Source organism: Melitaea cinxia, chromosome 11 (assembly GCF_905220565.1).
Source record: "Melitaea cinxia chromosome 11, ilMelCinx1.1, whole genome shotgun sequence".
Classification (NCBI taxonomy): domain Eukaryota; kingdom Metazoa; phylum Arthropoda; class Insecta; order Lepidoptera; family Nymphalidae; genus Melitaea; species Melitaea cinxia.
This window is the reverse complement of record NC_059404.1, coordinates 5,094,896-5,108,866: the sequence shown is the minus strand read 5'-3', so window position 1 is coordinate 5,108,866 and position 13,971 is coordinate 5,094,896. Positions and strand designations below refer to the sequence as shown.

Here is a 13,971-nt window from a genome sequence, read left to right as displayed (position 1 = left end):
TTGGCCAATTTGGATCAACTTTTGATCCAAAATTTCAAGGTTAAACCAAGTTGGCTAATTATAGCCAACGGAAATTTTGTATAAGTACAAGCGTTTTTTTGGCTTGTAAATTAAAAGTTAAAGCCAAATCTGTAACACAAACACAGTTTAAAACTCATAAGTTAAGATGGCGGAGATAGTTTGAAGCATTTTGGGTCGTGAAAATAAGCTGCAGGAGAATAATGGCTGACAATATTAATATATATGCATAAGATACTGTAAGTATTAACAAAGTAAGAGTAATTGATTAGTGATTAAGAAATACTCAATTCAGTATATAAAATTATTTTGTCATGTAATATTAAGGTAACGAAATTAATATTGATAAATTTGGACGCATAATTTATTTACAAACATCGCACAATTATAAAGTATTATGTTATGATATTATTTACAATATGATTGTTTAATATGGAGTGTTGTATTACATATATATTTACTAATAAAGTTGAAATTTACCTTTTATTACTATCGTTAAAGAATTTTTTCATTTATAACTATTAAGTAATGATTATTCAAATGATTGCAATGATAACGAACTAAAACTAAGATATTTTTAACTAACAAGTTTAATAAAGCCTGTTTTGATATAAAAAATATAATATTAAAACTATTCAAAATAGTATTTTTTCTGACAAGAGACAGTTTGACACTTGTTATAAGTGTTGTCAACGTCGCAGTAAGTATTTTGGCTTAAATTGACTTTTAAATTATTATTATTTTTAAATTATAAATTTTAAAATAGACCTCATACAAAATTGTCAATCACCGTGTTTGCCTTAAACAACATTCCTTTGCATATTCCTCATATACCAGGACAATAATATTTCAATTACTTAAATTTGTAGCTAATGATCTCTTAATATCGATCAGTTAACTATACCGTGGATAACACTGCCTTACAGTATTCATATATTAATATCATTTTGTGCTTATACTAAGGTCAACTATATTGCCTTTTTGTATTTCAATAATAGATTAAGATTAGAATTGTGTATTCAAAATAAGGTTTTTATTAGTTTAGAATGACTCATATATTTTTTGTTAATTTATATTTAGAGGTTAAGCATTTGTATTTTTATGTGGAAAAATTAATTTGTATCAAATACTTGGTTCATATTTACTATTTTTCTGTAGTTGTTGATACTTTTGATATTATTGAGGATTATAGATCTATGAGCAGTCACATATCCAGGGTTTAAGGAGTTTTTGCCCAGAAGTAAACATTTAATGGACTTTTGTTATTTTTAGGTAAATGATTTTGTACTTTCTTAAAAGAATAAAGGCGTAGTGAAAAATATATGGCATTTTAAATTATTTTAGGTAATTGATTTCCTTCATTGACCTTTACCTGGATGCGCGTTTGCTTACCATTTTATTTATAAGAATGTTGTAATACAAATATGTGTTTTTATTATAATGCCAGTGTTCTACTATAGTATTAGTTAACTTTATAATATTTTTTTATATACTTTTTTTAATGAATAGAGTGGATAAGTTTACATGAGATTGTTGCAATGAAAATTCGCCATGTATTTATGTCAATGTATTTCGATGTAGTTTAGAGATTATATTATAACGTATTTGTAAAATTATTTAAAATTTAAAAAAAAAAACATATTTTTTATGCAAATAAATTATAAAATGCCTAGACCAAGTTTTTTATTTTCTATTAAAAATTACTTGATATTATGTACACTGTACATACTATAATATTTTGTTCTTCTATTCTTTTTAATAGACGCATAGTTATTGGTATGGTGACTTTAAAATATAAAATTAAAAAAATTTGCACTTTCACTTATTAAAATAATAGTAATTTTTTTAAAGCTGGAAATAATTTTAAAATACAATAACACCACAGTTATTTTTATTAGGTTTTCGAAAAGTAAACCTTTTTGTTTAAATTAGTGCTATGGAATGCAATCCCGCGGATCCGCAATCCCGCGAATGCGGGATCCCGCATAAAATTAAAGGGATTACACCTGTGGGATTCACAAGATTTATGCAAGATTTTATTTTTTCCAGCTTGATTTCGCATAACAATATCTACGGCACGAACAGAATTGGATTTTGTAGTATAATGATTATACTATTAATTTGTACCATTATTTTATGACTTGTAGTATGTAGTATCGTAAAGCAACGTATCTTCAGGTTGATTGACTTCATTTATTGGTCTAATCATTTTACCCTTCAATATAAAGAAATATTTATCAGGCAATAAAGAATCAGTCGTCAAGAAGTTCCGGAGATTCGCTATGTAATGTTTTACCAAGTAATTTGTATACTTTCAGTAGTAGGGTAAGGTGGGGTACAGTGTTACACGGGGTACAATGTTACAATGCATATATATCCGTCCCTGTCCTTTACTTTTATGATGCTGGTATAGACGTTTGTCAAGCTCCCAAGCAGCCATCTATAAACAATTCTCATCGCGGCAGTTTGTACCGTATTTAAAAAATAATAAACAAAAAAGGTTTTTATGTGATAAAACGACGAAAAAATAATTTCAAAGTTTTTAATTTCTTTCCGGAGGTATTGTATTTAGGTAAGTGATGGTAATTTTCCTTTATTTAATGTATATTTAGCTAAAAATTACTTGTAAGTACTTTGTTGTAAACATAACCTAAAATACGCTACGAATTTTTTTATTTGGTTTACCTCTCTGGGGCACTGTGTTACAAGTCACTGTGTGACACTGTAACAATTAACATTTTTATACTATTTCAAGGTATTAAAAGAAAATGGTGCGAAATTGTAAAAGGAAGACGGATTACGGTCTTCATAGTGAAAAAGATATGGCAGAAGCGATTATGATGGTTGAAAGTGGCGTGAGTCTTCGAAAGTGGCGTGAGTCTTCGAAAAGTAGCAAATGCAAAGCATGTCAGACAGATGTCTATAAGTTCCCAAAGGATATTTTAAAGAAATTTAATATTTGTTAGAACTTTTTCTTTTATTGTTAGTTTTTCTATTACTTTTTTAAATGTTGTAACATTGAGCCCCTGACCCTGTAACAGACTACCCCAGATACGGGGCTAAGTGTTACAATCGACTGATTTAATTAATGTGCAATTTAAATTAAGTAGTTGTTAATAATGTTAATGTTTGAGTTATTTTAATTAAAGAGAGATTGTTAAAGTTTATTTCCTTGCCAAAAATATGCTGATTAATACAATATTTTTGATACTATATTCTAGTTTATTTTTTTTGTAACACTGTACCCCACCTTACCCTATACAAATTCCTAGTGTTTTAGCGTGCAGCTTAATACGATTAAATGTAAAAGATGAAACCTTGAATACTTTATGTGTAGTCGAAAACAATTTCAGAAGCAAGTGCATGACTCATTATTTCTGATCAAAATATAATCAAACTATTAATATGTTTCTTCTAAGTAAATTCTATTGTTTCATTTACTAACATTAAAATGAATTTTGTGGACTAATAGTTCTAAAATATTGTACAATCCTGCAAATCGGATCCGCGGGATCTTACAATCTTGCGGATTCGCAAGATTGTCTTTTAGGTGCTGGATTGTATTCCCTAATTATTGCTCAATTTTGATCTTTTTACTGCAAAAGTCAGTGTAAGGTGTTTACACTTGCTAGTTGGTACCCTTATTCCTATCCGAAAATCAAAATTCTGGCGTAAACTATAATATGAAGTATGCTCATATTGGTTTTTATAATAAAACTTCTTTAAGCACACTTGACTTGGGGAGTAAGCTGGTGAATGCGTGACGAGAGCGTTACGAAAAGTGTGATCTGGCGAGGCGAACGGAAGTTGAGAGGGAAATATAAGTTAGTGAAGATGAAAGAGAGAGCGTTACGTTTCGTATATTACTGTAGGGGCAACTAAAGAAGTTCTACTTCAGTCGTGTGGTCTAAAGCACACTCGTTTTTTCTCCTCTTTGGCAAATGGACGTGGATTATCTGTCTATTTGTATGATGTTATTTTGCTATTCTTTTAATATTTTACACCGCGCAGTTGTCGGTTACTACCATTTTTTTTTACGACTAAGAATTTGAATAATCATAATAATATATACTTTACCTATTTTTAATTCCGGTTTGAAAAAATAAAACCTTACTCTTTTTTCAAAAACTTATTTACAATTTTGAAATAATTAAATATTTTATTAAATACAGCGACGAATTGATCCCGTAATTAGGTACCTACCTATTCATAGTACCGATTGATCATAACAGCTCTTCAATTCTTTTTTATTGTCTTTAATGGTTGATTAAAGTTTTATTGCTGCTTTGCAGTTTTAATTTGTACATTAATTTTTTTATTCGTGCCCTAGTTTGTTTTTAAGATTAAGATAAGATGAGTTTCTAAATATTCTTAATATATATAAATTAACGCGTCAAGGTGTTTTGCATACGATTGCCTCCTAAACTAGGTACTTAACCGATTTTAGTCAAATTTGCGCACCGTGTGCTGTTTGATCCAACTTGAAAGATAGGATAATACATTTTATTTTGATATACTTATGTAATTACTAGCTGACCCGGCAATCGTTGTCTTGCCGCTAAACGCTATTAAAAATAGGGGTTGATGGTAGAGGGTTGAAAATTTAGGGTTGTATGTATTTTTTAATGTTGTATCATAAAAAAATAGAAATTAAAAAGTTTGTCTAAAAAATAAAAAAAAATTTAGGGGTGGACTACCCCTAACATTTAGGGGGATGAAAAATAGATGTTGGCCGATTCTCATAGATACCGGATAAGCACAAAAAAATTCATCAAAATCGGTCAAGCTGTTTCGGAGGAGTATGGCAATGAAAACTGTGACACGAGAATTTTATATATTAGATTATATTTAAGGAAAAAAGGCGATACGAAGTTCGCCAGGCCAGCTAGTAACTAATAATAATAATAGTTCGACTAGTCCGTTGGCGCAGTGTGCAGAAACTGCTTTCAGCGTCAGGTCTTGTGGATGTGATTCCCGCAGATCCTACCCTGTCTGTGTGTAATGTATGTGTTGTATTTAATTTATGTGTACAATTATAAAAAAAAAAAAAACAACTATATCAATCAGATGTTACATAAAAAAAAAAAACTTTAAGTGGCTTTATTAGGTACAGATGACCGTGTGTGTATGTTACGCTACAGGTCAGCCTATAATATCCCACTGCTGGGCATAGGCCTCTTTCCCCATGTAAGACAACGATCAGAGTTTAATTCACCACGCTTCTTCAATGCGTGTTGGCGGACATATTCTCTACTATGAGTAACAATCGCTATCAAGTGTAGGTATAAACAAATATCCACTGCGAACGGGAATTGAGCCCGCGACCGTCTGTGTTTAGGCGCCGCCGACACGTCACACATGACATGTGAACTAGAATTTTATGTCAAATTAGCTTAACAGAATTAGATCTGTAACCTGTTATCAAAAAATTCCGTCCATATTAAATTATACTTTTTTATATTAAGTGTATTTATACGTATAATGTATATGTATATATATTTGAGTATATATATACATTTTTTTCATGTTTTTTTTCATACTAGAGGTTGTCTGGAAGAGATCGCTCTTTTAGCGATAAGACCGCCTTTTGTACCTACATGTTGATATATTTTTTTTCTATGTAAAAATTTTATCTGTTAGTGTACAATAAAGAGTATTTATATTTGTTACTGTTGCTTCAAAATATTCGCTAAAATTATGAATAATTGTATATGTTATGGATATGTATGAGGGATCGAGTTTATCTCACGTGAAATTATTAATGATGTTGGTGGATTGCCTCTATTTTCGCTATATGGTTACCTAATGGTGTGAAAGTTGTAATCGGTGTTTCTACTGGGAGCTTTAACATGCTTGCTGTTTGTTATTGTTGCTCAATTTCATTCTGAATATTCGTTCTATTAAATTACTTTAATGTTTATTCTGTCGCGTCATTATTAATATAACTTCATAGTCATAGAAGAAAATTGTAAGAATAATTTAAAATCTAATGAAAGTCTGTAGGCATAAATATTAAATAGTTTATATTGGAAAATAGTGCTATAACTAAAGGAGAATTGTAATTTTAAAACTGAATATGAATAAAAAAAGAAAACATTAAGTACCTACACATATTCACGTTCTTATAATTAGTATAAATATACCTATCTAATAATTAACACAACATTTAAAAGCTTTTTTCTATAATCGCAGATTTTACTTACCTATGTTTATTTTGTACCAATTAGGAGAACGACCTGTTTAGCTAACTTTCCCTGTTTTTCCTCATATTATTATTATTTAGATAAGCTAACAAATTTGAAACACTTAAAGAGGTCATTAGCATAATCTATCAAGTCGTTTTCATGTTATATCCTAACCACTACGAACACATTTTACATTACACGTACCTACTTAATAACAAACGATTTAAATCTTCATATCTTACGGCATTAGAAATCTTTTCCTTAGTTCCGTCCATTTCAAATCTATTCTCGGTACTTTCAACGTTTTCCACAACCCACGTTCGACGTGTCACGTGCCTCGCGTAAAGAGTGATAAAACGGACAGAAATGGTGCATTACTTTCAGTTAGAATATCACAAAAAGACCAGACCAACTAAAAGCTAATTGTAAAATATACACTACGCGGTGTAATTGAAATAAAATAGTTTTATTTGTTCAGTGGCTTCTTTTTCTTAGATACAACCATATCTAGGCTTAATGTTCGTTTGCAATGTAACTTGTGTACGTATGTTTAGTATCAAAACTGATCGTATACTTACGTAGTAAGTACGAATGCGTAATATACAGTTTTAAAAGTAAGCGCTAACTCTTCAAGTCAAGAGTGCGTAAAGGAGTTTTGCTTCAAAAATACTTAGATACGTAAATAAGTCGACCTTTATGAATTACTCATTGATTATATAGTTATTTACTTCAGTCGTGTGATCTAAAACACACTCGTTTTTTAAATTATATTTACCCTTACTTGTAATTAAACTCATTTTTAATTTTTTTTAATATTTCTTCAAATCGCAATAATATACAAATAAACGTATTCTATATTTGGTACAACTAAAACATTTCTTCTAGTTCAACCTTAGATGTTCAATATTGACGTCAATATTAGGGACTTAGCACTTTAGTAATTTGCAATTGTTACGAAACTGCGAGTAATTTACAATTCTAGAAAGTTCAGATCGTAACAAAGACAAGGATAAAAAAGAGGAAAAAAGATCATGTGGTTGAGATTCGAATGTTAGAGGATCATTTCGCCTCAATTTACGTGGGAAGAATAACTTTATTACATTACTCCAAAAAATCTCCTTTTGGTTTTTTAGCGCTTCGAGGAATTTCTTTGCAGTATCATAATTTTTAACCGTTAATCGATTTACATACTTACGTTTCGTAGAGGAAAAAATGCTTACGCTTTCCCTAATAACATACATTAGTTAAAATCTCGAAAAGAATGCGTATGCTTAGCAACAAAATTATTGTTTCTAAGGTGGGTTTATTTCCGATAGCCTCGAAGTCTCTTTGATTGACCTAGAACTACAAAGATTAGGATGGAGGAGCCTTTAGGTTAGATTAGGTTTCTAGTGCCCCCAGGGGAAGTTGCTGAATCTCCTACTGGACGTATCCCCTAGGTGGTGGATGGGGGAATGCCACTCGCCTGGTTCCAGCGAGTGGTACCAAAAACCGGTGGACGGACGGTTCGGGTGGTTCGGTCGCCCGTCCTGTGGCGCGAAAGCGCGGTGTTGCGCGAAAGCGCTGTGTGCCGGCCGAGTTGCGCTGGCTCCCTGGAGCTTTGCTCGGTTGGTGGTACAATCTGGCAGACCTGATGTGTGAGTGCCGGGTCGCGCTTGGCTCCCTGGAGCTTGCTCGGTTGCTCGGTGCGATCCGGTGTTGGAGGTCGGGCATTTGCCTAGCCGGTAGGGACAGGGCAGGTGGGTCCATGGGGCTTAGCTCGCCCGCCCTGTAGCGCTAAGGCACGGTGTTCTTGCCAGGATGTACTGGCTACCTGGCGCTTGCTCGGTTCCTGGTGCAATCCGGCAGACCAGTTGCATGAGGGCCGGATTGTGCTGGCTCCCTGGAGCTGTTACCTCAGTTGTTGGTGCGATCCCGCGTTGGAGGTCAGGCTAGCCTGGCTTGATGGGGGGACGCTCCTGGGCATGTGTCCCCATTTTGCAGATGGTAGACTGGTCCGGTTGAGCGTCCCTTACGTGGGGTGGTCGGCTGGGGGGTCGGGGAACCTTCGGCTGGATTGGACGGGTGATCTTATGGGGGCCGTCCTTCTCTGGGTGCCGAGGCCCGGATGTTTTCATTCGGACCGGACGCCGGGGCGAGGTGGTGCATGCTAGCGCGACCCCATCTCGCCCCACATAGGCGGAGGTTTACTGACACGTGGATGGTTTTTATTCAGTAAGAGTCGGAAGGTGTCTATGAGGATTTTCCCCACGTAAAAAAAACGTTTCTAGTAATAGGAAACCGCAAACATTAAATATGCATAGTGCCTATGTCAAAATTGCTAATCTTATGTATATAAAATTCTTGTGTCACAATGTTAGTTCAAATACTCCTCCGAAACAGCTGGAGAGATTTTTATGAAATTTTGTGTGCATATCGGGTAGGTCTGAGAATCGGCTAACATCTGTTTTTCATACCCCTAAATTATAAGAGGGGGGGGGGGGGGGGTTGGTATGGTATGGTATGGTTAACACGGGCTGGTTTCCGCAACTCGACGACTTTGCGCCTATTTTGCGTGTGTGGGAGTGATTCGGTTCACTCTTGCCACCCAAGCTCCTCCAGAAACTTCAGAAGCTTTTTGGGCTTCTTGAAGATCTCCGGAAGTGTCTTCAGGGTGCCAAGATGTTGTGCCCGGTAAGCCGCTACACCTGGACAGTAAAGAAGTACATGCGTAGCCGTTTCTTCTGTTCCCATGCAAGCTCTGCACAGGGGACTGTCGGTAATGCCCATATTAAATAGGTGTTTGTTATACGGACCGTGTCCAGTCAGTGCCGCAGTTATTAGTCTCAGTTGGCGTCTGTCCAGATTTATTAGAATTCTTGCCAATTTGGCATCAATTTCTGGCAGCGCCAACTTGGCTTGCCTACAGTCCTCAATTTCGGACCATAGTGTGATATGTTTGTGTTTCATGCGTTGTCGAATTTGGCCTTTGAGCCAGCAAGAAGGTAACGGTATAATCGGTTCGGCCCCTATAGCCGTCACACTTGACCCCCTTCTTGCTAGCTCATCTGCCTTGTCGTTACCGCGTGTGTTGTTGTGACCTTTGATCCATTGCAGTGTGATGTCATTATTTTCACCTACCTGCATCAGGGTGTTATGGCATTCATAGATTATACCTGACGTGGTCGAGTTACTATCCAATGCCTGTAATACTGACATGCTGTCCGATAGTATACGGATGTGGGAATCCTTTACATTCCTCCTCCCGATTGTTCTGGCTGCCTCAAGTATACCCAAGCACTCTGCTTGAAACACTGTGCTATAGGTACCAATGGGTAGTGATATATTAATATTTAGGTCTTCGGAGAAGATACCGCTTCCTGACCCTGTTTTCGTTTTTGAGCCATCCGTGAAGATACTCAGGTCTCGCCCCATTGAGGCTACACGTGAATCCTCTTCCAGCTGTATTTTGTATTTTTTATCAAAAATATATTTGATCTGTATTCCGTCATTTGGTGCTTCCATGAACGGAATGTCTTTGGCTATGTCTTCCAGAATCTTAATGTGTGGTGTGCCTGTTGAACACAGTAGTTTGTGAGTCTTTAGTCTTACTGCAGTGGTTGCAGCTTTGCAGAATATTTAGCATGGCCTCCATTGCTGTTGTTGGTGTGGTTCTCATGCCGCCCGTGATTGCCATGCACACCAACCTCTGCCAGCTTTGTAGCTTGGATTGCGTTGTGGTGAGGAGTGTTCTACGCCACCACACCACAGCTCCATAGCTGATCATGGGTCTAATGACCGCAGTATAGAGCCATAGGGTCAGTTTTGGTGTAAGTCCCCAGCTCTTGCCTATCATCCTGCGGCATTGCCAGAAGATGATGCTGGCTTTGTTTAATTTATTTTCCATGTGTTTGGACCAGCTTAGTTTATTATCTAGTATTACACCTAAATACTTTACCTCTGAGGTTAGATTCAGGGTTGAGTTAAAGAGTTTAGGTAGAGTGTAATTCTCCAAGTCTCGTTTGTTCGTGAACATCACTAATTCTGTTTTGTTCGGGTTTATCGATAGGTTATGCTCCTCGCACCATCTTTCTACTAATAGCAGGGCTGTCTGAGTTAGTTCACAAAGTGTACTTGTGAACTTGCCCGTCACGAGTATAACCAGGTCGTCTGCATAGCCTATTGCGTAATATCTGTTGTCGTTTAGCAAGGATATTAGATCGTTTACTACAAGGTTCCATAGCAAGGGCGATAACATCCCTCCTTGGAGACATCCTTTAGCAACGATAGCGCCTTGTTTGTTGTCATTGTCTACTCTTACGATCCTGTTTGCCAGCATGTTTCTGATCCAAGTAATTATAGTTGGGTTTGTTTTATGGCGGTTTAACGCTGTAACTATGCTGTTGAAATTTGTTTTATCAAAGGCCCCTTCGATGTCAATAAAGGTGCCTAGGCAGGATTCCTTGATTATGAGTGCTTCTTCGATCTTGCCCACTACAGCATGTAAGGCTGATTCTGTGGATTTACCTGCACTATAGGCATGTTGATTCTTGTGTAGGGGTACTTTTGGTAGTACGTTATCTCTCAGGTACCTATCGCATAGTCTCTCCAAGGTCTTTAGGAGGGGGGGGGGGTTAAGGAGGTTAATAACATATATGGCAAAACAACGTTTGCAGGGTCAGCTGGTTAAATATGAATATACTGGTTCTCGAGGACTATGATCTATTCATTTGATAATTCTCTTGTTTTTGATGGCATATTTAAGTCACATTTAAGTAGGTATATTACAATGATGCGTTAATTGCCAAATCTTCCGAATGAATAATATGATTTTTTATTCAATTTTTCACATTTAATTCAAAAAAGGAACAATAAATTAATTTTAAACGGTGTATTTGTATCAGTTGCAACAAGCGGGCATATCGCTAATCCCGCAACCTCTTGTATTTACATAGATATTACTGATGGCACGTGTTTTAGAAACGGTATTTTCGTATCGCTCTTTTATCGATAAGAATGCCTTTGTACACTGTTCTTTATTTGTAAAATGTTATTGTGAATAATAAAGAGTATTATTATTATTGTTACGAGGCAAGGCGTAGCATAAATATCTTCAGGTTAACGCAGTCAGAATCTTGTTTTTGTTAGCGTTTTTATTTGAAATACTAATTAAAAAAAAAAACGTTTATTTCTTAAGTATCCACTAAAGAAAACAAAACAAACGCAATTCCAACTGATAAAACGCATTCTATACCATATACCTACTTATTGGCATAAGATACACCGAACTGGGTTTAGCTCGTAGTTACCTGTATCCTTATGTAAAAAGTAATATGCTTGTATTTTCTTGTTCCTTTAAAGCTAGTGTTTATGAATTGCATCTTTCTACCATTAAATGTACGCTATGAATTTTAGCGAAATTTTTTCATTTTGGTCAGTGAGGTTATCTAAATTGAAAGGAAGTAAAGCAAATGGACTTAACACTCCTAAAATAAAGTATTTATTTATTTATTTATTATGCGTTTAGTATAGTAACAAATAAACAAACTGATTCAGCCTGTAACATCCGACTGCTGGGCATCTGTCTTTCTCTATGTAGGACAGTGGACCTTTTAGTAATGAATATGATAACAAACAGGACCGACAGCTTAACGTGCTCTACGAGGCACGGTGGGGAGACCCACAAGGACAGACACCAATACCGAAAATAAACATTTATATAAATACAAATATTCAATCCGAGCGGGAATCAAACCCGCGACCGGCACGTGGACGTTGCACGTGGACCATTACACCACACCGGTCGGCAAATAAACAAACTACAACATTCTTATAAAGAAATAGCTAATAAAAAACCTTGTTATATTACATACTATATTTCCGACACGTCACACTTATCTATCCAAGTTGAATAATTCTCCTACAAAATAGATAATACCGGGAAATAAATGAGAGATCTATCAGTTCCGATACGATTACGAGTATTGGATTTATGGTGTCACGTCAGATACGCTAGGTGTCATTTGTCACTTCGTACGACGCGTCCTACATTCGTCATGGCTTTAAGATCTGGACTATATCTGTAAGACTAGTGTTCGAGGTTATACTATGATTGCACATTTGTAACAAAAAATATTTTCTTTTATTTCCCTCAAAATCCTCAAAATCGAATCCTCGAATCTAACAATAAAAGCTAACAATAAGTGTAAAGGAATGAAGCTAAATATAAGAATTGTGTATAAAGCAAACTCTTTTGCTAAATGGTAATCCTTAAACGAAGATGATAATTAATTTTAAACTAAGACGTTATGAAGTTCACTAAAGTGCTACACATAATCCAGTCATTCCATGTTGAATATTACTGTTTGGTTTTACTGTTGGATCAAGAACCTAGAAAGAAGATCAATTGACGTCATGCAATCGTAATTTGTTAGCTCAACGTGTAAAATACTCATTTTATTTTTAATTATGCGGTCTTCTATGATCTATAACGAAATTGTAAAAAGTCAAAACTGGGTATGATTTGAGCTCTCATAATAAGTTATGACACTGGACTCGGGAGAAGTGATAAAAGTTAAAAAGTGTAGCTACTGTATGCTTAATTCCACAGACTACAGTAAAAAAGGTTTTTTACTGTAGTCTGTGGCTTAATTCTTACAAACACATTTATCTAACTCAATAAAGTATTTAAATATTTCATTTATTTATATATTTTTTCATATATTATATTTATTTTTTCTTTTTGTTACGAAAAATATATTTTAAAGACTGTTCCGTTAATATTTTAAGGTACTAAAATAGCGACTAAAATAAATTACTGATAGATAAGATAAGGTATTATTTAAGTATTACAGAAAAATCTAAAGTTTACTCCGATTTATTCGTTTCAAGTTTAGATAATAGCGACTAATTTGAAATGTCCAGACATACAATGCACTGCTTCAACACTTGATATTAATAAAAAAAATAGTTACTTTTGTTTTATCAAGCATATTTCTCATTTTCATTTTTAAAATACACCGATATAAAGATAATATAGGAAGGTTTACATAGCCTTCATACAATTAGAAACCAATCTCTGAAAAAAAGAAACAATTAATGAATTTCAGAATCACTATTTTTAAAATTTGATCTAGTTTTTTTTAAACAATGAATGTTTTAAACAAAGGGATCTACGAGTAATTGAGCGCTATGCTATTATTATTTATCCATTTCCATTAAAAAGTCGTTAGTGGGATTTCTATTTTAAAAACATATTAAAAATACTTTTATAAACCAAATCTCGAAAGATATTCGATATCTTGCTCTAGATTAGATAACGCATCAATTCGTCGGGATTTTTCGATCAAATACTGATGCTACATAAGCATTAAACGAGCCTTATCATTTGCGCAGATCATACACCGATGATACTAGTTGACTGCTAAGAGATGGTAGGTATCATGTTAAATAATACTCAAAAACAGAATATAACAATTTTTGCAAAAAATAAATAAAGAAAAAAAAAGGCTTTAAATGGTGGTTATAGTTTTTGATACTGCCTAGTTCCACCCGAGGTCGTCGTAAGGTCGGGGTTAAGAGTTCTTTGTTTAAGCGGACTGTAAATGCCGCAGCGCTCATTTACTGAAAGCCTCTACGTCAAGTGTCGACAGAAAGCCGTCCATTTGTGTTGCATACACTCTGCGCTGAAAACGACAGTTTTAAAGTCTTTTAAATCCAGCACTTTTGTTGTTTCCCTCCACGTCCCTAAATATAGTTCAGACAGTACCGTATCTAGGCCCTTGTGATT

The 13,971-nt window shown here is 34.8% G+C and overlaps 1 protein-coding gene across 1 annotated transcript; it reads right to left on the bottom strand.

The window, feature by feature from the left end:
* Positions 1 to 8,777: 8,777 nt before the first annotated feature.
* LOC123658016 lies at positions 8,778 to 9,617 on the bottom strand. Its single transcript, XM_045593496.1, has one exon. It carries the CDS (start codon positions 9,615 to 9,617, stop codon positions 8,778 to 8,780), a length of 840 nt encoding a protein of 279 aa, XP_045449452.1.
* Between the last annotated feature and the right edge of the window lie 4,354 nt (positions 9,618 to 13,971).